Source organism: Halichoerus grypus, chromosome 2, assembly GCF_964656455.1.
Source record: "Halichoerus grypus chromosome 2, mHalGry1.hap1.1, whole genome shotgun sequence".
NCBI lineage: Eukaryota > Metazoa > Chordata > Mammalia > Carnivora > Phocidae > Halichoerus > Halichoerus grypus.
In genome coordinates this window covers 161050147-161073141 of record NC_135713.1, presented here as the reverse complement: position 1 = coordinate 161073141, position 22995 = coordinate 161050147, and the positions used below count along the sequence as shown (strand labels likewise).

The following is a 22995-nucleotide window of genomic DNA, read 5'->3' as shown; positions in this document are numbered from 1 at the left end:
GTCAATGGTGCATTAACGGGACACTGGGTCCCCTAGCGTGTGGCACATGGACAGCTGGCCCCTGCTGAACGAAGGCAAACCTAGCCAGCTGCAGGTGTCAGGAGCGAGGTCTGGGAGAGGCCACTCGGGGCTCCTCGTTAGGGCTGGCTGAGGGTACTCGGCTCGGCTTTAAGAGCAACCTGATATCACGGCTTCACAGAGATGACCTGTTTCTGGTCGGCCTCCCTGCACCAGGCTGGGCGCTCCTCCAGAGCAGAGACCACACTCCACACACCTCTGCTTTGCTCTGCGTCCGGCCCAGAGCAGGTGTGCACCCACCCTCAGCTGCTTGGGAGCTGACAGCTTCAGGGGAGGAAGAGGGCACGACAAGAAGCGGCCCGGGAGCAGGCACAGTCACTTTGGCTCGGGGCACTGCGGACTGGCGGGGCCACCCGAGCCGGGCCTTCAGACACTGCGAGTGTGCGCCAACAGCGGGGCGGGAGGGATGGCACTCGGAGGGGGGAGCAAGACTGACGACTCTGAGTGCCAGACAATAAGATCTGGCACTTGCAGCTTAGAGCATCCTTTCTCCCCACCTCCAGAAGGTCACTGCTTCTGAGGGCAGCACAGATGCCACTTGGTACAAATGCCAGAGTCGTCGGAGACGGGTGTGGCGGAGAGCTGGCTGCTGGCTCTGGCTGGCCAGGATCCCTGACGCTAGTCTGAGGGCGGCCCCAGGTGCCAGCCCTGCTCCCGGACCCCTTTCTGCCGTGCCCCCCGATCTGCAGGGCGGCTAAGGGGGCGTGGAAGCCAGTTAGCAACAGATGCTCACAAACCATCAGGTGGCCAACCCCAGCCTGGAATCCTCAGTGTTCAGGAAAAGAAAGGAAGCTTCTACCTCATCTCAGTCTCAGGACTGGCTCAGGGGGCAAAGTGTGGCTAGAAGGGCTCCTGTGTGAGGGAAAGGTTGAAGAGGGCCTGTCACAAGTGTTCATGACATAATGTTGAGGAAGCAAAGCAACACACAACATTGTACACACAATAGGATCTCATTACATCTGAAGTGAAAACAAACACGGAAAAAAAGTCTGAAAGAAAAAGCATCAGAACATCGACAGTGGTTATTTGTGGGTGCTGGAATCAAAGAAAATGAGTATTTTCTTCTTTATACTTCCTTTTTTCTTTTGATGGGCATGCGTTCTGTAATCGGCATTTTATAATCAGGAAAAAAAAAGTCACAAAGGAAAATAAGAGAGCCTGGTACTGGCTTCTGATCGGTCCCAGGAAGCATGAGGCTGAGGGAAAGCCTACAGGGACTCAGTCCCTTCCCACAACAGTCCCCCTGGGCCCCGATCCTGCCTCACTGCTGGATGCCCAGGGCCAGAGCTTCCACAAGATGAGGCCCTCCCTGCTCTCACCTGCAGCAATTCCAGATCGGACGAATCCTCCTGCCCGGGGACCATTTCTGTTAGCATCTCCGACATGACTTTTGTGTTGCCTCGAACAACATCCAGTTCACTCCGAAGCCTGGCAATCTGTTGGGCCAGGGGGGTGGGAGTAGGGAGGAAAGTAGGAAGCAGAGGTCAGTCAAGCTGCACCTGTCCGATGACAGTCCCCTTCACCATGACATCTAGGTCACACCTCTGAATGTGCTCGGCATTCGAAGGCTTCTTGTCTCACTCTGGTCTGTACGTGAGGGTGAGGGAGAGACCTGAATGGGGCCGCGAGGCCACCCCACAAGGGCCCTGATTACCGAGCGTTTGTCACGGGTGACTGCCGGGAAAGAGCGCTGTGTCTGGCGCGGACGGAGCTGGTGTGCAGCTCAGCCCTCCCACCGCAGAAGCCTGAGTGGGAAGTTCATCTCTCAGGCCTCCGCCCCTACTCTTTCAAGTGAAAGTGGTAGAGCGTGTGATTGATCCCCAAGGGCCCTCATCGTTATAGATGCTGGCCCCAGGGGTTTACAATCGAAGCATTTTGGTCCTCCGAGGGGCTGGCCAGTGTTAGCTGCACTTTTCTGGTGTGGCAAGAATGAGGGAAAGGGACCAAGAGAAGACTCAGGGGGAGACCCCCTCCCGCCCCGGCTCCCTACCTGCCCATCCAACAGAGCTCCCCAAAGCCTGAGCCATCTTTCCTCCAGTAGGGACACCATAAGGGACAGACCTGAACCTGTCTGAGCCTCAGTCTCCACACCTACGGAGAGGGGAAAACGCTGCCCACGCCTCAGGGCTGCTAGGAATGACTGAAGTGAAGACCCTATGCAGAGCTGGTACCCATGCGCCCAGTAGCGACCCAATCCCTTTCCTACTACAATAACCAGAACGCTGGATTTTGCTACGGCTCTCAACTGCAATTTGACCTAGCTCAAATGACACCTTCTGTCCTCCCTGAAGCCTTTACTGACTCTCCCCTGCCCCTCTCCCTGAGGCAGAACCAGCCAGCCCCACTCCTACAGCAGGCCCCGCTCTGCCCCCCACCCCATTGCTGATCTCCTGGGTGCAGGGACTCTGCTGAGTGGAGGTCGGTACTCTCAGCACAGGAAAAGGGACAGGGGCCTCAATAAATGTGTACTGGATGGACAGATGGACAATGGTCAATGAGGACACTGGCCTAGGTCCCAAGAGGCTCTTCTCCCCTCTGGTTCTGCCTGGTGGGTGAACTCCTCCGGAGTCTTAGCCACAACAGGTTTCTGGCCCTGGAAGCTCAGGAATGCAACAGACACCACATGGGCTCAGAAGCCCTTGGGGTCCCTCTAGGCCAGACTGGGTTCCTGCCGGCTCTGCTTCCATTTTCCCCCAGGGGCAGGACCCATGCCTTCTCGCCCATTCTAGACCCTCCTCCAGACTGTCCTGGCTGCAATGGGAAGGCTCTTCCCAAGCTCCCACGGAACTGACAAGGAGTCAGTGAAAGGTCTCAGTGGAACCATCCAACTCCAAACATGTCAGACTCCCCTTGAGCAGAAAGTGGCCCAGTTCTGCCGCTGGAAGCAGAGCCCACAGCCGCCGGAGACTTTCTGCCCCGGGGGCTTGAGTGATGACCACAAGCCCTCTCCAGCTGCCTGTCAAGTCCACGACGGCTCCATGGGGTCAGAGGACAGACTACCACCCTGTTCTACTGGCCCGGCTGGGTTAAATGACCTGACTGAAGCCACACAGTGAGTGGCGGAGTGGGGACTCAAGGCCAGGCCCGTCTGACCTCTGGCTCTCCTCCTCCCGCTCGCCTCCTCAGGACCAGCAGAGAACAGAAACGTGAGCGGCCCTGGCACGACGTTTCGGTTAACCACACCTCATCGCTTGACCCCTCTGTTTAAATGAGTTTCCATAATAATGACGCGGTCACAAATATTAAATAAGGACTTAAAAAATATAAACACTGGAAGAGGGTTTTGGTTTTTTTTTCCCCCCAAGTCTGATCAATTCTCAAATTTTAACTAATGGACATTTTAGAGATTCATCTCAGTACTATTTCCTGCGACTCGTCTAAAAAAACTCCAGTTTGGCGTTAAAACGGCATTGGCCTCTCAGGAAATAACTCAGGGAAGGTGGGCAGTGTTTGGAATAAAGGCAGGAAGGGCACTTCCTATGGGACTCCCTCATGCTGGCCTCTGCCTCCACGGGACCTCGCTGATCGTGTCCCCAGCCTCTGATGGCTGACGCTTCTTACAAGATCAATCCAAACCTCTCTGTGTGACTCACAAGGCTGTTCACGACGCAACTCGGTCGCTGTGCTTTGGCTCCCCCTCTGCCTCTCGGATCCTGCACCAATCCTCCAAAGCTTCCAGCTACTGTTCCTGTGAATGCCCCGCTCCTCCGTGCCTCCGGCCCCACACCTTATCCGATGAAGCCCCCCTCCAGCTTCAAGAGCCTCAGCAGCGTCAGCTCCCGGGGTGACCCTCCAGGCAGCACTCAACTCTGGGCTCAACTCCTGGTTCCCGCTCCCACAACCACGCCACCACCCTGTCCGCCGGACTGTCTTTGTCCCTGTCTCCCCACTACACGGTGAGCCCTCGGGAGAGGGCCTGGGCCCTTCCGTCTGTGGGCCGCCGCCACCTAGCACAGCGCCTGGTCAGGGAAGGCGTCTGTATGTATCCCAAAAGGGTGAACGAGGCCAGGCGCTTGCCTATGGCCCGGAAGTCTGCGAGTACCTGTTCTGAATTGGCCGTGATGGGGCCCGTCACACTCAGAGCTGGGGCCTGCGGAGCGGAGTAGGGAACAGGAGGAGGCGAGGAATAGGAGCTGGTACTCGTCCTCTGCTGCGACTGGGACCTGGGCATGGTTGCGGCTGGATCCACTTCGGGGACGCTCTGGCACAGCAACAACAAAGTCCTCGGTTCACCTGGGCTGCCTGTGCGGCTGGGCCTGGCACCTACCCCACCCCAGGGTGGCCCTTTCCGCCACAGCAGCCGGCAGGCAGGCAGGGGGCCCAGCTTTACTGCTGACTCTGAGGCTGGAGGAATCCCTCTGCCCCCTCCGCACCCAGGTTCTCCATCCACGCAGGGGGCGACCAACAGCTCCTTGCCAACACCAGAGCCACTCAGGAAGGCAGCACTGAGGGTGCTCTGTGAGAGCTTTGGTCAGGGTTCCCATTATTAGGACCACCTCAGAAACTGAGTGGAGGGGGCCTGCTACGAAGTTTTGCCAATCACGGATCCCTATTTGGTACCAGAAGATGATGTTTTGGCCTTTACGAGGAGACTAATATAAATAGTAATTATGCAATTTACTGAATGTTCTTTGTAATTATAGGCACAACAACATGGTTCTGTGTCATTATTAGAAGAATAAAACAGGTTACGTTTATTCCACAAAGCATAGTAGTGGTTTGGAGGGATCATAATGAGAATAACACTTTGCAAAGTATAATTTCTTTTTTTTTTTTAAAGATTTTATTTATTTATTAGAAAGCGAGCAAGAGAGAAACAACATGAGAAGGGAGAGGGTCAGAGGGAGAGAAGCAGGCTCCCCGCTGAGCCGGGAGACCAATGTGGGACTCGATCCCAGGACTCTGGGATCATGACCTGAGCCAAAGGCAGTCGCTTAACCAACTGAGCCACCCAGGCGCCCGCAAAGTATAATTTCTTATGCTTTCCCTTTGAGCATCTCAAATAGCCTCTTGAACATTAACTGTGATCCATGCAAAAGACCTGTACAGACGCTCTGGACTTCCTGACCCCATTTCAGAGATGGGCAGATAGGGGGCCAGCAAGGCACAGTGTGCTGGGACAAGGTGCCTCTCCCAGATCCTGGAGCTGCCTGGCTCTCCCCCCGGGGCCAGGGGCTGATCCCCAGCCAGTAGAGGTACCAGCTTCCTGGGATGAACGGCATCCATTCAGACGCACAGAGCTGCGCCACGTTGTAAGAGCTTCCATGGCAGGCCCCTAAACGGGCCAACCCTGGGCTTTGAATCCCAAGGCTGGTGGAATTCAAGGGTATCTGAATGGATGCTGAACAGTTGTAGCTCAAAATAAAATTTCAATCTATTTGAACTGTACAGTCTGAAAAAACCAAAAGCCGCCCTTTGCCCCACGATCAGTGACGTCATCAGCTCCCCCACATTGCCAACACTGAGGCGCCTCAGTGTTCTCCCAGGGAGATGCCAGTATCCCCACACCAGATTCCCGGGGCCTCTGAAAAGTAGGTGTTAGTGGCCCTCACGGGATGGATGGCTCCGCCCAAGCAGCCATTTCCACAAAAATGTCGGAACTGATCCCTCTATTATATCCTTCCACAGTCAGAAGAAAATGTGGTGGGGGGGAAGATCACTGCTGCCACTGAATCACCAGTCAACCAGCTGTCTCACTCCTGCATTCTCCTTGTTATTAAAAAGAAATGCCCTCAAGCTTTAAGAAAGCGTGATGACAAGCTGAATAATTCAAAGGCAGCAACAGAAGGGTGGTGGCAGTGGCTGGCCCGTTCTGCAATAGGTCTTTCTAGAAAATGCCAGCTGGAAGCTTACCCGCTGTGGTGTGTGGATGGGAGACAGAGCGTCCAAGTCTGCCATGGGAAATTCGACCCCCTTCCTCTTCAGTTCCTCGTATATATGCACCACGCCAGTGAGGTCAGGGCTGCTTCGAAAGGCATCCGCCCACGCCTGGGGGGAAAGAGAGGGCCTGTTAGGAAGCGTTTCTCACCGAAGGCAGCCCAGGTGCTCTCGCAGAGGCCTATGCTCTCTGGCCAAACCCACTCTGTTCCTGTCCCCCCACCACCCCCAGGGCTGCCACGATGTGACGGGTGAAATGTGTGTTTTTAACGGTGCTGTTGAGCAGGAACAAAAACACAAAACTTAATTCAGCATGTAGTACTGCATGTAGTACTTCCTTGGAGAAGATGCAGAGAAATAACACCTAGGCACTGTGGTGCATCCTAAAATGCAGGCATTTCCCTCATCGCCAGGAAATCAATTCCTGGTGGCGCTCAGCCGAGGGGCGTGAAGACGCGGGCCCTGCTGCCATGCCCGCAGGACACCGCGGGGACCGCAGCGCCGCTCGGCTCTGTAGAGCTCTTGGAGGCGGAGGCAGGAGCCGTAGGCAAACTGAGCAGAAAGGAAAGGCGAAATTAATGTGTGATGGGAAATAAAGGCTAAAGTGGGTTCCTCAGTGGATCGGAGCGCTCGAAAGCGGAGACTGCCTAGCCCAGCCGGAGAGGCGACATGACGGTGGCCCAGGGGCGGGAGAGCCCGAGCCGCCCACAGTCTCAATGCACACCTGCCCATATGGCAAACGCCACCGCAAAGCACCCCCACTAGAGTGCCTTCGATGAAAACACCCCACAGAGACTTTGAAAAGAACACATATTTCAATAGACTCACTTTGCATTGATTCGTGAAACTCAAAAAAATTTTTTAGATATTTTGTTCTTGGGACGCCTGGGTGGCTCAGTCAGTTAAGCATCTGCCTTCAGCTCAGGTCATGATCCCGGAGTCCTGCATCGGGCTCCCTGCTCAGTGGGGAGCCTGCTTCTCCCTCGGCCTGCCGCTCCCCCTGCTTGTGCTCTCACTCTCTCAGGAAATAAATAAGTAAAATATTAAAAAAAAAAAAGAAATAAAATATTTTGTTCTTTGGAAGTTACGAAAGAAAGAAAAAGAAAGGAAAGGAAAGGAAAGAATAGAATCTCCAAAGGGCTCCCCCGCCAAATGAAGCTCAGCTCTTCAGCACCGCCCTGTCCTGTCACCACATACATACCCAGAGGAGGAGGCACAGAGTCTCGCGCCCACGGTTCTGTTGCCAATTCTGCTTTTGTCACAAGCCTTTAAGTGCCTCCCTGGCTCTAGCGATGCGTTCCAACCAATCCTGAGGCAGCCACAGAAACTCTATCTCTAACCAACAGACCCATTTGAAGTTAAAAGGTCAGTTTCCAAAAAGCCTCGCTCATTCCGACTGATGGGTCTCACCACAAACATTACTGTCAGCCGGCCTTCCTTGATCCACTTATTTGATCTGCACACTCGGGGATTTAGTGCCCGCTGGAGGACGGCCCCTCTTGGCCAACACTTCCTTCTGGAGGCTGAGTAGGGCCCAAGGTGCCTGCGGAGGCCTGTCTGGAGCGCCAGCTGGACAGCCATAGCACCGAGGCCTGTCCCCCTAGGGGGTGCCCCAGAGCCCCGTTCTCCACCAGCTGCTTTGGCTGCCACCACCGGACTCAAAATCCAGCTGAGTCCCAGGAGGCTAGCTTCAAAATGCAGCTAGCATGTTCGTTTAAGGTCTAAGACCAGGTTTACAGCCTGCTGTGGGAGGCTGGGGAGAAAAAAGCATGACAGTTCTTCCTGGTGCCGCTTCCTGCCTCTATTTCTATGGGAGGACAAACCGCTCCAGGGGACCACTTTTCATTTATCTTGCTCTCCATCTCAGCCAGATCGGAGATAGGAAGAATGGAAATTAAAGAACCATCACTGTGCTCTCCAGGCAGTGGAGACTTCTCGGGGCACCTGCCCCGACAGCGAGCCAACAGGCCCCCCTTCTCTGCGACTGTGTCTTCTGTGGCCCCAGGAGGGGAATACACATCCTAAGTTGGGCCAGGCAGCTTCCCCTCCTCCCAGGAGCTTGGCCCTGAACGTGGGGAGAGCTGGACTGCTCTCCTTGGATAGGTGACACTGTCCTCTATAGATGTGGGCCCTGGGAGGCAGTGATATGCCCCCTGGGGACTGGGGAGCAGAGACAGCCTATGTGTTGGAAGGTGCAGCCAACAGAGGATTTGGAGGGTTTTCCTGATCCCTTCTTGTCCCTTCCTCCCCAGGTCCAGTCACACCCCAGGGTTCTGGGAAGCCCTGCCTGCTCATGACAAACTGTCCTCTTTGCCTAGGCAAAAGCTGGGATTGGCATTTGATACCTGCAGCCAAGCAGTCTAGGCTCATCTACTCCCTTCCCACCTGCTACTACTTCAACCCCTGTATGGGACACCCCTGTGTGGTGTGGGGTGAGCTGGCTGCTAACAGAGGATATGTTCATGGCAGCATTCTCTACCGATGCCAAACAGGGAGCAGGGCGGGGGGGCACCTTTAAAGGACAGTCGTAAGTGGAAACATGGAATTGGGATACATCCAGAGACACTGGGCTTCTCGCATCTTCCTGGCACCATGCTCAAATACCTGTGCTCCTGTCTTCTTCCCCAGTAGGTCATACCTGCGAAGGCACCCATCGAGTCTCGCCCATGCACAGAGAAGACAGTCAGTCACCATTTGTCAAATTAGACTGACTTCAGACCTCACGGTTACTAAGCATCCTTATTGTTCTACTTGGGAGAACACAGGACGATGGCCAGTTAGGCTGTCCACGGACTGAGGTGACCGTGACAAAGAAAGCAGGAGCCCCACTGGACAGCTGACCCAGCTGAGATTTCAGAATCTGCTCCAGGGGAGAGGTGGCAGAGCTCAGGAAGTCTGGTTCACTCCGGGTCCCCAACCTAAAGCCAGGGAGCCACAGGGGTGGTGCCAGCAGGCTGCCCTATATGAAAGCAAAGTGCTTTTCTGGCATATGTCTACAGTGTTGGGGGCTGAAAGACCCAGAGGAAGGTCAAATAGGGAGAGAAAAAAAAGAATTTCATGCTTTCATTTCCTTTGCTCCTTGGGATTATACACCAAACGCCAGACTGAGGCCTTATACTACCACAAACTGTATTGTACTTGTTTCTATATCCCTCAAGTTTTGACAAAGTTTTAAATCATCCAATTTCAGATCAATAAATGACTGCTGATTTAGATTGTGGGTTCCGTTCTCTGGCTTCTGCCATGTTCTGCTTCTGCTCCTGGACCAGACTGCCTAGTCCCAGTGACAGGGTCTCCAGAGAGCCGCCAGTCCACATGGAATGTGGCCAAAGGCCGGGCCACCACGTCTCTGACACCTTCCAAGAACACAACACCTCCAGCTCCTGCCCCCACCCCTACCAGCTCACTTTCTTCAGTGGAAAGAAAAACCTTCAGTGGAAAGAGGGTATTTTTAGATTCGATTGCTAGGAGGCAGGGGGTGGGGAGGCAAGGTAAGGGGTGGGGGGGAGGGAGGCAGGAGAAGCATGATCACCATGAAGTTACCCTACCAGGATGGTACCATTTCTGTTCCTAAATGCAACTGCAAGGGAAAGGCTGAGGGATGGCACAGAGTACAAGTGTCCTTCTTGTCTTCTGAACAAATGGGACTTCACATGAAAAAACAGAAAGGCACGCAGCCAAAGGCCAGCCAGGGACCAGGTGAGAAACAGAGCGGGGGCTGAAGGTGGCAGGCAGTTCAAAGGCTGCCCTGCTCTCAACATCTCTCCTCTCTTGCTGCCAGGGAGACCAGCTCCCCTCCCAAAGGGCAAACTCCTGTGGCGGGGAAGCCCACTGGGCCCTCACACCTGAGTCAGGTAACCACTTCCAACTGCCCTGCCTTACAGCTTACATGCTGGGCTTGGGCTGGGGGAGATGGAGGGCAATCTGAAGGGCAGGGCCTCGGGTGCACACAAGCCTGAGGGGTATCTCTTCTGGGGGGCCTGGGGGAGATGGGGTGGCTACGAGGGCTAGAGGACAGCCAGAGGATACAGATGCCTCGAGGAGAGACGGGACAGAATGTGGGAATGAGAGATAGGCATCCACGGATTCTCTTCAAAAATCCCCCTAGAGGGCTGCTGATGGCAAACGTGTGCTGGTGCAAATGGCCCCAGCGTGGCCAATCTCAGGCTGACAATGCCTGTGATCAGCATCCCAGGAAAGGAGTTGGAAGGCATGGTGGGGGCCAGGAGAACATGTGAAGACAAGCACCCATTTCCCTACAGGCACAGGGAGACTCTCAGAAAAGCTGGTTTGGAGGGGCGCCTAGGTGGCTCAGTCGGTTAAGTGTCTGCCTTCGGCTCAGGTCATGATCCCGGGGTCCTGGGATCGAGCCCTGCATTGGGCTCCCTGCTCAGTGGGGAGTCTGCTTCTCCTTCTCCCTCTGCCTGTCGCTTCCCCTGCTCTCTCTCTGTCAAATAAATAAACAAGATCTTAAAAAAAAAGAAAGAAAGAAAGGAAAGCTGGTTTGGAGACAGGCCCCCTCCCTGCTTCCACCGTAGGGGAGCAATCAGAGGGACAATGGACTCAGGCTGATACCTGGTCATCAGAGCCTCGGGTCCCACCTCCACCAGGAGTTCCAACCATGCTTCCTGGGCTGGGGTGGGGAGCACTTCTCCGTCTAACCCCTTGGCCTTAAAAGCTTTTCAAGTGTTAATACGTTCAGAGTTTAGGGCGGCCCCTCAAATATCCCAAAGCCAGCTCAAGTCCTCCCTGGGTAGGCCCTGGCCCTCTATCATCTGCAAGCCTCTGTCTCTCCATAAAATCACCAGCTCCCCAGGGGCAGGGCTGGGATTGGCCCAGTTCCACTTCCTGGCAGCTGGGCTCCGAAGAGCACTTAGAAACGCCTGGATGGCGAGGATGGTGAGGAAGAAGCTGTCATGGCTCTGGCACCCACACATTTGACTGCACCTCTTTTCGGTCTCACTGCGTTTCTACGATGGCCTGCTGCCTCCTCCCAGGCTGGCAAGAGGGCCGGGGATCCGCGGCCATTGCCCCCACCCCCACCCTTGTATCATGGTGGGAACAGCACCTGCCCTTCCTAGGGGGGATATCAGACTCTCAGGGCGGACTGCCCAGTTCTTTCAAATATATTCAACAGGCAAATAAAGTCCTCTTCTTTCTCCAAGGAGTTAAGAACTGGTTGACGAGATGCAGTACGTCCACATACTCATCGGATGGGCTTTAGTGCGGATGCGTTGGTGAAAACGCTGTGCACCTAAAGCTCTCGGGTGCTGGTGGGAAGGAACAGCAGGGCCTGCTGGTGTAAGTACTAAACTGGAGCATGGGCATTCCCCACCACCCAGCAATTCTGCTCCCAGCTGTGAGGCTGACCCCTACAGAATCGCTAATATTTTATTATTTTTGACCAAAAAGATGGCAGTTTCACACCTAATATAAATGGATATGCATGCTCACCCAAAGACACCTGCTACCTGTTAATAGCAGCACTTTTCATAATGGCCCCAAATGGGGAACAACAGCATGTCCCCACCATCAGTGGGAAGGATACACAAACCGTGGTGCATTCACCCACAGGGACTTGGCCAGCGATGTGAGCAACGGGAACAGAGACCGACGGTCATACCCAGTGACAAGGTGAGCCCTGCAAAGAAGGCGTGGCCGGACACACAGACCTAACAGAGTGCTGCTGCACAGTCCACACAGATGAACTTCAAGAACACGAGAACTCCATCCAGGCTGTGAGGTGAGGGGGTCCTCCCAGGAGGTCGGGGCACTGTGGGTGTGGGTCATATTCTGCTTCATGACACAGGGGCTGGCTACCCAGATATGTTCAGTTTGTAAAAACTTATCAAGTTGTATGTGCTAGCTAAATCTGTGATCTCCTGTACATATGTTAGAATTCGGTAAAAAGAAAAGGCTGAAGATCCTGTTTGGTTTTTTGTCCGCCCCATTCCAGAAGCCAAGCCAGCCGCCAGCTCTGAATGCTGTCTGCTTTCTTCTGTTGGGTGGCCATGACCAAAGATAAAAGTTCCTCAGGAGCTTTAAAACCTGGAGAGGAAGAGCCATCCCCAGGCAGGTAAGCAAGCCCACCAGAGAGTACCCTTATCCAGAGCCCTTGGCATCTTCCCAGCTGGACCAGGCTGACCATCCAGCGCATCCTCGCTGGACAAGGAGCCCGCGAGGCCCTCAGGGGCCCATCCTGCTCCTGCCCCTGTGGGTGGGCGCGCATGCCGCCACCAAGCCGGCAGGGGGAGTCCTCACGACACCGGCACCGGCCGCTGAGCCCCTGCGGGCTGATCTCAGACTCCGGACTCGGAGTAGGGAGGCAGGGACATAGGCCCCCATTTTGCAGATAAGGAGGTAGAAGCCCAGAGAGGCTCAAATACCTGCTGAGGTTACACAGCTGGGAGAAGCAGTGCTGAGAGCAGGCGGTGACCCTGATGGGAAAGCTGGGCCGGCATCCCTGGGGACAGTCACAGCTACAGCCACTGCACAGGGCTCCCCAGTGCCCTCGCCAACAGGGGCGTCGCAGATCACAAGCCTGACCACAGCTGTGCCTGTCGGGGGGTGGCCAACCGCCCACCGGGCCTGGCCACAGGAAGTGCTCCTTCCTGGCCTGACTCCAGAGAGACCTTGCCTGTGGCCACTGTGGGCCCGCACAAGGGGTTCAGGCTGGGGTGCCCCCTCTGTTGTGAGCAAAAAGTCACTATTTACTGGCCTGACATCAAATACTGGGGGTGTCGAGGCAGGGGAATGTACTGGGAAAGTCCCAGAATGGGGGAGTCGAGGGCAGAAGTAGGGGTGGGGAGGGTAGAGGGTGAGGTGGTTTGCACCTGTGTGTGTGTGCGTGTGTGTGCGCGCGCGTGTGTGTGCACGCGCATGGGCGCAAAAGAAGGAGGGAGGGAGGGAGGGCGGGAAGGAGAGACATGAAGACACGCCAGGTGGGCAGAATGAAGAGATAAGGACCACCTAAGAAGGAGGCGGCTCTGCGGTCACCCACACTCCTCCCCTTCCTCAGAGCTTCAACAAACCATAGTCACCCATTCATTCAGAAAAACAACAACTTACCTATCACCTACTCTACACAGTCAACTGCTCTAGACCCCGGGGATATAATGTCCCTGGACACTCAGGGAACTCAGAGGCAGATGAGAGAAAAGTCAGCCTAGAAGTAGAGAAGACCATAAAAGAGGGTGACAGGAGAGAGGGGATGCTATAAACCTAGGGGTGGGGAGGCCTCTGGGGGCTATCTGAAGGATGGAGAAGACTTGCATGCAGAGGACGCCCGAGAGAACCTCAGCCAGGGCCCCCCTTTCCTCTCCAGGCTCAGGTGCCACCACCACCTCGGATACCCCGTGCCCACCTCGGATCACAGTGCCTCCTGCCCAGCCCAGCCCACCCCCCTCTCCTCTTGGCTCCGGCAGACAACGGCACTAATGTGCTCGCTGACAAATGTGCCTTCCACCCTGTCACCAGGGGGCTCGGTCTAAAATCCAGATCCCTCTGTGTACACCCAGTTCAGAAATGTGCAGTGGTTCCCCACAGCCCACAGGACAGAGCACCGACTATCAGCATGCACGGCCCACAAGCCCCTGACCATCCTTCTGGCCTCATCTTCTGGCCCTAAATATTCTTCATCACACTCTATGTTCCATGTGATGGCTTTAAAGCAGCCTCTTCTCTTTAAGATGTGCAGCTTCATTCCCCAACTCTTGAGGCTGGACCTGGGGACTTCCCTTCTAACAAATGGAATAGGACAAAAGAGATGGTGCGTGACTTCTGAGAGTCAGTCCCAAGGGGCACACAGCTTCTTTCCCAAGCTCTCTTGCATCGCTTGCTCTAGGGACAACCTGCTGCCATGTTATGAGGACACTCAGGAGTCCACACAGCAAGGAACTCAGGCCTCCTACCAATAGTCAGGGAGCAGCTGGGGCCTCCTGCCAACAGCCCTGTGATGAGCCACCTTGGACGTGGCTCCTCCAGCTCATCGAGCTCGCAGATGAAGCAATTCTGGCTGACGTCTTGACCACAACCTCCCGAGAGCTCCTGAGCCAGAATCACTCATCTAAACTGCTCCTGAATTCCTGACCCACAGAAACAATGAGGTAATAAACATTTGCTGTGTTAAACCCCTAAGTTTTGGGGTAATTTGTTACAGAGCCATTAATACTGAATACATCCCGCATGTGTCACGTGTTCTTGATGCACGTGCTATCCCCTTTGCCCATGCTACTTCTCACACTGACCTTTCCGCCAAGCTCCCCACATCCTTCAGGGTCCAACAGAAATGTCATCTCCTCAGTGAATCACTCTTTTAACACTGTCTCCCCCGATCCCACCCCGCCTGCCACAGAGCTGGCCCCGACCCAGTGCCTCACCAGCCCTGCATATGGCTCCAGTACGGCCCTTCCTACTCCATGTTGTCCCCGATGGCTTGGAGGCCTCACAGGGCCCCCCACCTGCCCCTGGGGGCAACAGAGAGCCATGGCACCCGGAACACCAGTGAGGGCTCTGTCAGCTGGCTTGAGAGCTACCTCTCAGGGTTTTATTCTAGTGCAATGAGCGGAGAAACAGAAGCATTTCACAACAGGTATTTAAACCCAGGAGGGTCTCCATTCTTTCCTCCAAATGATGGGAAAGCATGAGGACCCCGTGCTCAGGGGCCCCACCTCACTCAGTCCCAACAAACTGGACGAGGGGAGCTTGCCTACCTGGATCAGAGCAAGCACCTTGTCCTGCACAATGGTGGGAGGGTTGTTCTTGGGAGAGATGATTTTGACCAGGACGCTGTCGATGAAATCCCGGTTGGCCACGAGAATGTGGAAGCGGTGGCCACAGTTCTTCACACACGTCTCCAGCACCTGAGGAGGGAGGAGAGGAAAGCAGGGTCACCACCGTGGCAGCCGAGTTTCCACCCCGACCCCACCCTTTGCTTCTCCCACATGGCCCCACCATCTCTTCCAGGGTCACGCAGGGATGGCACTGCATCCCTCCATTCTGATTCAGGCGTCCCTTGCTGACTAAAGTCGCCTGTCCCTGCACAATAATCAGGCAATTAGTTGGTAATTGAGGCACCAGTTTTGCATGAGAAGGATGCTGGTGTTTTAATGAGATCAAAATGACTGAGCGGTCCCTGAAAATTAGCATTTTAACTCCTCTCTCCGGGCTCCTGGGTGTGAGACATTAGCCAATGGGACTCAGGCTCTGTCACAGAGAGGGCGGCTGTGACAGCCTGAATTGCCGCGTGAATTATTGGCCCTTGGATGTGAGGACGCAAGCAAACACACACACACACACTCACTCACCCTCACACATACACACATACACACGTACATACCCCACACAACCCTGCCTCTGCAACTAAAATTGGCAATGACTAAGGATTTTCTACTTTTTTTTTTTTTTGGATTTTCTACTCTTAATAAATGGTTTGTGGGCCTCTGCTGCCAGTCAGCTCCCAGGTCCGTGTTCACTCCAGACCCTGCTCGCTCTTCCTCCGTCTGGAAAAATGAGGTACACAGGCCTTAGCCACTCAAAAGCACAGCGCGTGTGGGTTCTGGCCGTGTGGCCAGTGTGGGCTTGAATCTCAGCTCTGCCACTTCCTCCCTAAATGGCCCAGGACAAGCCTGTCTGAGCCTCAGCTTCCTCACCTGTGAAGTGGGCACATGAGTGCCTCCCTTGCAGGACTGTAGTAAGGATAAGAGAGTATGTTTGAAGCGCCTAGCACAGTGCCCTGCGTTGCGGGGGGGCAGTAAATGAGGACTATGATGTTATGATTATCATTCAAGAGGCTGCTGTACACACTTGAGGGAAGGAAAAACTTCCCAGTCCCCACAGTACAGGGGAGAGGCCCCCTAGAATTCAGGGGTACCCACTGAAAGGTCTCCCCAGCCTTGAACACAGCTTCCTGAAGTTTTTTTTTTAGATTTTATTTATTTATTTGACAGAGAGACAGATAGCACAACGGTGGGAAGGAAAGGAACACAAGCAGGGGGAGTGGGAGAGGGAGAAGCAGGCTTCCCGCAGAGCAGGGAGCCCGATGCAGGGCTCGATCCCAGGACCCTGGGATCATGACCTGAGCCGAAGGCAGACGCTTAACTGACTGAGCCACCCAGGCGCCCCATGAACTTCTCAGCTCTCTGTAAACCAGCCCATACAATCACCTGGCCCTTCCCACACCAGCACCCCCCAGTGCCACAGTCAACTAGTGGAAAATGCCTCCTTGGAATGTGCCCAGCAACAGGGGACATTTCTGACTGCCTGAGTATCTTCAGTGGCCCAGACTGAGCTGATCACTGGTTATGTTATGCAGCCCATTCCAAAGGGCTGGGTTCATACAATGAGCCTTGACAAAGCACAGCCATTAGGAAAGGCTCACACCCTTAACACTGACGGAGAGTGGACTACGAGCTGGGCACCATGCGGGAGCCTCCATGTTATGTACCATTTCATTCCAGTCTCACAACGAATTAATTCTCTTTAAGTGGATCGGCCTTCTCCGGAGCCCTTGCCTCCTCACCCGCGAAGAGGCCACAGGGCTACCTCCCCCACCCCCCAAGATCAGCTGGGAGTCCCTCAGATGACAGGCAATGGGTGCCAGATTTCCTGTTCCTTCATCTGGTCCTGGAAATCGCCCGGGAAGGTGGGTATTATCCCATTTTCGGGATGATGAAGCTGAGGCCTGGAGACGCCAGTAACTTCTCCGAGGAGGCCAGAGCTGGCATGTGCCCCCCGCCTGACAGCGACAGAGCCAGTCAAAACAGTGCCTTTCCCCACTGCCTGCCTGCCTGCACCATGGGAGGCTCCGGGTTCTGCTCGGCTTGCCCAGGAAGACCCCAAAGCTCAGCTTCCTCGGGTCACCGAGCTTTTCCTCAGCCAAGGGGGCGTTCTCTTTCTTAGCCTCTGCATGTGCCTGAATCCGGGTAACCACAAGGTAACTAGCATTCTCCCTCATAGTGACCGTGGGGACTGCACAGAGGAACCAGAGGGGTTCTTCTTGCCCTCCGGGAACTCACAGCTTCCCTTCTTTCTAGCATCCTCTAAAACCCTCTCGGAACTTTGCCTAAGCAGGCATCGGGCTGCTGAGGCCAAGGCAGGTGGCAGGGAGAATGGTTTATTTTATGAGAAGCAGGTGGGAAGGGAGGGGCAGGAGGCTGGGAAGAAAGCAGGTGTGGTGGGAAAGAACATGGCATAAAGGGGAGCAGGAAGGCCAACATGGCAGGGCCGCCGTGGCTCTGTCACCACACTCAGGGCCAACAGTGGGCGAGGACGCCCATCTCACCTTTGGAGAGCACATCCTTGTGTCTTCCAGGAGAGCAGACTTTAAAGTCAGTGTGGCCTAGGCTGGCCCTTGGGGCTCAGATACAGGTTTGGAAGTGCCCTGGATAGAGGTGGTGTGTGCTCCAGAGCAGCAGACACAGGAGGCCCTCCCTGGCCGGCAAGGGCCACTCAGCCACTTCATAGACTCTGCCAAAAATGCCCCTGGTAAATGGGTCCCTGTGGGTTGTAGGGCATGAAACACACAGCAGCCATTTTCCAGCAGCCAAAGCCCACAGAGTGACAAAAGGTGCCTCTAAGCAATCAGAAATGGCAGTTTCAAGTCCATACACTGTCTATACACCAAAGCAGAGAACCTCTCCCAGCCTCTGATGAACTCCTGTTTGGGGTAAATATCAATATCTTTGTCAAAGGCCCACAAGGAGCAGGAGGACTGAGAGCAACTAATACAGTAAAGGAAGACAAAGACAGAGAAGCCATAAAAGTAGACATGAGATCACACAACATGTACCAGGCTGGAGCCTTTGGTGTGGGGACAAGGGATCTGCCCATGTCAGAAGGCTCCCAAAGGCATCTCTGGATCTGCAGTGAAAACCTGACCACATCAACAAACAAGCAAACAAAAAACAAAAAACTTAGGCATAAATTTAACCAAGGAAGTGAAAGATCTATACCCTGAAAATTATAAGACACTGATGAGAGAATTAAAGAAGCCACAAATAAATGGAAAGCTATCCCATGTTCACGGATTGGAAGAATTAATATTATTAAAATGTCCATACTACCCAAAGCCATCTATAGATTTCACAGGAATTGGAGAAAAATCCTAAAATTCATATGGAACCATAAAAGACCCTGAAGAGCCAAAGCAATCTTGAGAAAGAATAATAAAGCTGGAGACATCATAGTTCCCGATTTCAAACTATATTACAGGGCTATAATAATCAAAACAGTATGGTACTGGAATAAAAAAAGACAATGGAACAGAATTGAGAGCCCAGAAATAAACCCATACATAAATATATGGTCAACTAATATTTGATAAGAGAGGTATGAGGGTTCAATGGGGAAAGGAAGTCTCTTTGATAAACAGTGTTGGGACAACTGGATTAACCACATGCAGAAGAATGAAACTGCACCCCTATCTTACATCACTCACAAAAATTAACTCGAAATGGACTAAAGACTTAAATGTAAGACCCGAAACTGTAAAACTACCAAAAGATAACACATGAAAAAAGTTCCTTGACACTGGTCTTGGCAGAGACTTTTTTTTTTAAGATTTTATTTAGTCATCTGAGACACAGAGATACAGAGAGAGAGAGAGAGAGCATGAGCAGGGGGAGAGGCAGGGGGAGAGGGAGAGGCAGGTTCCCCGCTGAGCCAGGAGCCCAAGGTGGGGCTCGATCCTAGGACCCTGGGATCATGACCTGAGCCGAAGGCAGACGCTTAACCTAATCTGAGCCACCCAGGCGCCCGTTGGCAGAGACTTTTTGGATGTGACACCAAAAGCAAAGGCAACAAAAATGAAAATGAACAGGGCGCCTGGGTGGCTCAGTTGGTTAAGCGACTGCCTTCGGCTCAGGTCATGATCCTGGAGTCCCTGGATCGAGTCCCGCATCAGGCTCCCTGCTCGGCAGGGAGTCTGCTTTGCCCTCTGGCCTTATCCCCTCTCATGTGTTCTCTCTCATTCTCTCTCTCTCAAATAAATAAATAAAATCTTTAAAAAAAAAAAAAAAAAAAAAAAAAATGAAAATGAACAAGTGGGACTATGTCAAATAAAAAGCTTTTACACAGAAGAAACAATCAGCAAAATTTAAAAGGCACTCTACAGAATGGGAAAAAATATTTGCAAACCATCTATCCAATAAGGGGTTAATATCAAAAATATATAAGGAACTTAACTGAATAGCAAAAAACCCCCTCAAAAAACAACAAAAAACCAAAACCAATCCAATTAAAAGTGGCCAAAGGTGGGGCGCCTGGCTGGCTCAGTCAGAGCATGTGACTCTTGATCTAGGGGTTGTGAGTTCAAGCCCCATACTGGGTGTAGAGATCACTAAAAAATAAATAAATAAACTTAAAAGAAAATGGGCAAAGGACTTTAAATAGACATGTGTTCAAGGAAGATGCACAAATGGCCAACAGGTACATGAAAAGATTCTCAACATCACTAATCAGGGAAATGCAAATCAAAACCACAATACGAGATCACTTCACACTTGTTAGAATGGCTATTATCAAAAAGACAAGAGGGCGCCTGGGTGGCTCAGTTGGTTAAGCGACTGCCTTCGGCTCAGGTCATGATCCTGGAGTCCCTGGATCGAGTCCCGCATCGGGCTCCCTGCTCGGCAGGGAGCCTGCTTCTCCCTCTGACCCTCCCCCCCTCTCATGTGCTCTCTCTCTCATTCTCTCTGTCTCAAATAAATAAATAAAATCTTTAAAAAAAAAAAAAAAAAAAAAAAGACAAGAGACAAGTGTTGGCGAGGATGTGGAGAAAAGGGAATCCTTGTGCACTGTTGGTGGGAATGTAAATTGGTGCAGCCACTATAGAAAACAGTATGGAGGTTCCTAAAAAAAAATTAAAAACATAGCTACCATATGATCCAGCAATCCCACTTCTGGGTATGTGTCTAAAAGAAATGAGGGCGCCTGGGTGGCTCAGTTGGTTAAGTGACTGCCTTCAGCTCAGGTCATGATCCCAGAGTCCTGGGATAGAGTCCCGCATCGGGCTCCCTGCTCAGCAGGGAGTCTGCTTCTCCCTCTCACCCTACCCCCTTCTTGTGCTCTCTCTCTCTCTCTGTCTCAAATAAATAAAATAAAATCTTTAAAAAATAAAAATAAAAGAAATAAATAAAAGAAATGAAAACAGGGTATCAAAGAGATATCTGTACCCCCATGTTCACTGCAGCATTATTCACAATAGCCAAGACCCGGACACAATCAAAGTATCCACTGATGAATGACTGTATAAAGAAAACGTGATATATGTGTGGTATTTCTTTATCCATGTATACAAACACACAAACACACACACACACAGTAATACTATTCAGCCATAAAAAGGAAGTAAATCCTGCCTTTTGCGACAACATGGATGGACCTTGAGGTCATTACACTAAGTGAAACAAGTCAAATACAGAAAAACAAACACCCAATTTTCTCACTTATATGTGGAATCTAAAAAAGCTGAACTCATAGCGACAGAGTAGAACGGTAGCTGTGGGGCAGGGGAAATGGGGAGATACTGGTCAAAGGGTACAAATTCCCAGCTATAAGATGAGTAAGCTCTAGGGATCTAATGTATAGCATGATGACTATAATTAATAATACTGTAGTATATACTTTACAGTTAAGAAATTAGATCTCTTTTTTAAAGATTCATTTATTTGAGAGTGAGCAAGTGAGTGCGCATGCGTGCACATGCACAAGCTGGGGGGGGGCAGAGGGAGTGAGAGAGAATCCTCAAGCAGACTCCCCTCTGAGCGGGGAGCCCGACACGGGGCTTGATCCCAGGACCCTGAGATCATGACCTGAGCAGAAATCAAGAGCTGGACGCTCAACCAACTGAGCCACCCAGGCGCTCCAAGAAATTAGATCTTAAATGCATCCCCGCTTCCCCATGAAAAGTAATTATGTGAGGGGAGAGAGGTGTTTACTAACCTTATGGTGGTAATCATTTTGCAATATACACGTGTATCAAATCATCACACTGTATAACTTAAACCTACATGTTATATGTCAATATCTCAATATAGCTGGGGGAGTAATAATAATAATAATAATAAACCTAACCATCAGGAAAGGCTCAATGATGTTCACCATGTTCTTCCAGAAGGAAGTAAAGACAGAGACCACTTTAGAGAGATTTCCATCCTTGGGCGCCTGGGTGGCTCAGTCGGTTAAATGTCCAACTCTTCGGTTTTGGCTCTGGTTGTGATCTCAGGGTCATGAGACCAAGCCCCAAAGTTGGGCTCCATGCTCAGTGCAGAATCTGCTTGAGATTCTCTGCCTTTCCCTCTCCCCCTCCCCCCACTCTCGTGCACCCTCTCTCTAAAATAAATAAATAAAATCTTAAAAAAAAGATTTTCATCTAACCAACACGATTACCATGAAGCTGAGAATGTAAAGGGATATGTTTTAGATACCAGGAAACTGCCCAACACCTATAGTTCATTCCCTGGTGATTTTAGTTACTGCAAACAATTCATTTTGGGCATCACTCTGGGTTTAGTGAATGCCATGGCTCAATTTCTGAGACAAAACCAACAGCTTTCAAGTCACTATTTCTCAGCTGGTCTTTTTCATCTTTATTATTCATACCCCAATTCCCTGGCAGAGAATATCCTCCTAATAAGTCTTGGGTTTTCACTTGGGTGAAAAATCCAAACAGTTTCTCTGCTTTAAAAGGAAACATGTTATAGCTGTTTTGGATAAACAACAAACTCTTCAAACCTGCAGAGAGGCCCACGTGCTGACCTGTTACAGCTTGCGTTATAAGAACTCACTGTGGCCCAGATTTGGCCACATCTGAATAACTGTTAGCTTTCCAGACAGAAATAACACCCGAAGTTGTCCCTTTGAGTTTCGTGACATTTTAAGAAAGGGCAAAAATCTGGTCTGTTTCTTCCCGAAAGGAGTCACTAGGCTGACTTTTTCCAGAATCTCTGCACCAAAGACCAGTTTTTACCCCCATAATCTATAGCTGGGCACTCACTAGCCCGAAGTCTGGGCAAACCCCCAGACCTCTCTCTAGATTGAGGGGATGATGACATCTGTTTGGGAAGGTTACTGTAAGCAATCGCTTTAACACCTGAAAAGCTCAGCACAGTCCCGGGCAGGTTCTGGGTAGAAGGCAGCAGGTTTGTAAGGAGGGACTTGACACCTAGGAAGGCAACTAGCGAGGCTGGGTCACAGCAGGCTGGTGGCCGGAAGGGCATCCACAGCCAGGCCTTCAGCTTCTCTGCTCTGGGTTTCTGAACTAGTCAGTGCTGCACGTGTCTGATCCTCTGCTCCTATGTACCAGCTTGCAGCTCATCCACCACTTTGGGGGAAGGCAGGCAAACCCAAGGGCACTATGGGAAGGCTCTGCTACACTCTGGTGGTGCTCGCACCAAGCCATCCACAGGCCGTGGCTGCCGGAGGCTGTGCTGAGTGGAGAGAGCAAAGGCCCTGGGGGTGGGGCAGGGCTGTGAACGTGGATTTCCCCAGACGCTTTCCCACCCCCACGAGGGCAGCACTCACAGTCAATGCCAGCATGACCTCTCTGTAGTTCCGGTTCCCGTTGAGTCGCTTCTTCAGGGCTCGAATGGCATCCTTTGGCCTAGAGAGAAGGACATGTTAAAAACCTTGCACGTTCCACTCGGGGCCACTACCCTACAGAGTCACTCCTGTTTGTGTGAACCAGCATATATACAAGGTTGTCTGTTACACACGAAGTATTAGGTGGAATGTTTATACACATAAAAGATCAGAAACAAATGAAGTCTTCATCATTGTGAAACAGGTTAACTTAAAAAAAATTTTTTTTTAAGTTTTATTTATTTATTCTTTCAGTAATCTCTACACCCAACGTGGGGCTCGAACTCACGACCCGAGATCAAGAGTCCCATAGCTCTTCCGACTGAGCCAGCCAGGCGCCCTGAAACAAGTTAATTTAAATCATGTTTATCCCACTATATAGCTGCGGGAAAAAATAAAGACACTCCTTATGCACCAATATGGAGCCAACTCAAAGAAATGTGAATAGAGTTGTGTGCAGAG

At 52.2% G+C, this 22995-nt stretch overlaps 1 protein-coding gene across 5 annotated transcripts in view; it reads right to left on the bottom strand.

The window, feature by feature from the left end:
* Nucleotides 1-22995, bottom strand: part of TOM1L2 (target of myb1 like 2 membrane trafficking protein) — a 120216-nt gene that overhangs the window by 29044 nt on the left and 68177 nt on the right. For all 5 annotated transcript variants that reach the window (XM_036113067.2, XM_036113068.2, XM_036113069.2 and 2 more), the window contains exons 3-7: nt 22477-22555; nt 14667-14816; nt 5932-6066; nt 4121-4279; nt 1398-1514 (exon numbers count right to left, since the gene is read on the bottom strand). In XM_036113067.2, the coding sequence (XP_035968960.1) occupies nt 1398-1514; nt 4121-4279; nt 5932-6066; nt 14667-14816; nt 22477-22555 (640 nt within the window). The remainder of the gene's footprint in view (nt 1-1397; nt 1515-4120; nt 4280-5931; nt 6067-14666; nt 14817-22476; nt 22556-22995) is intronic.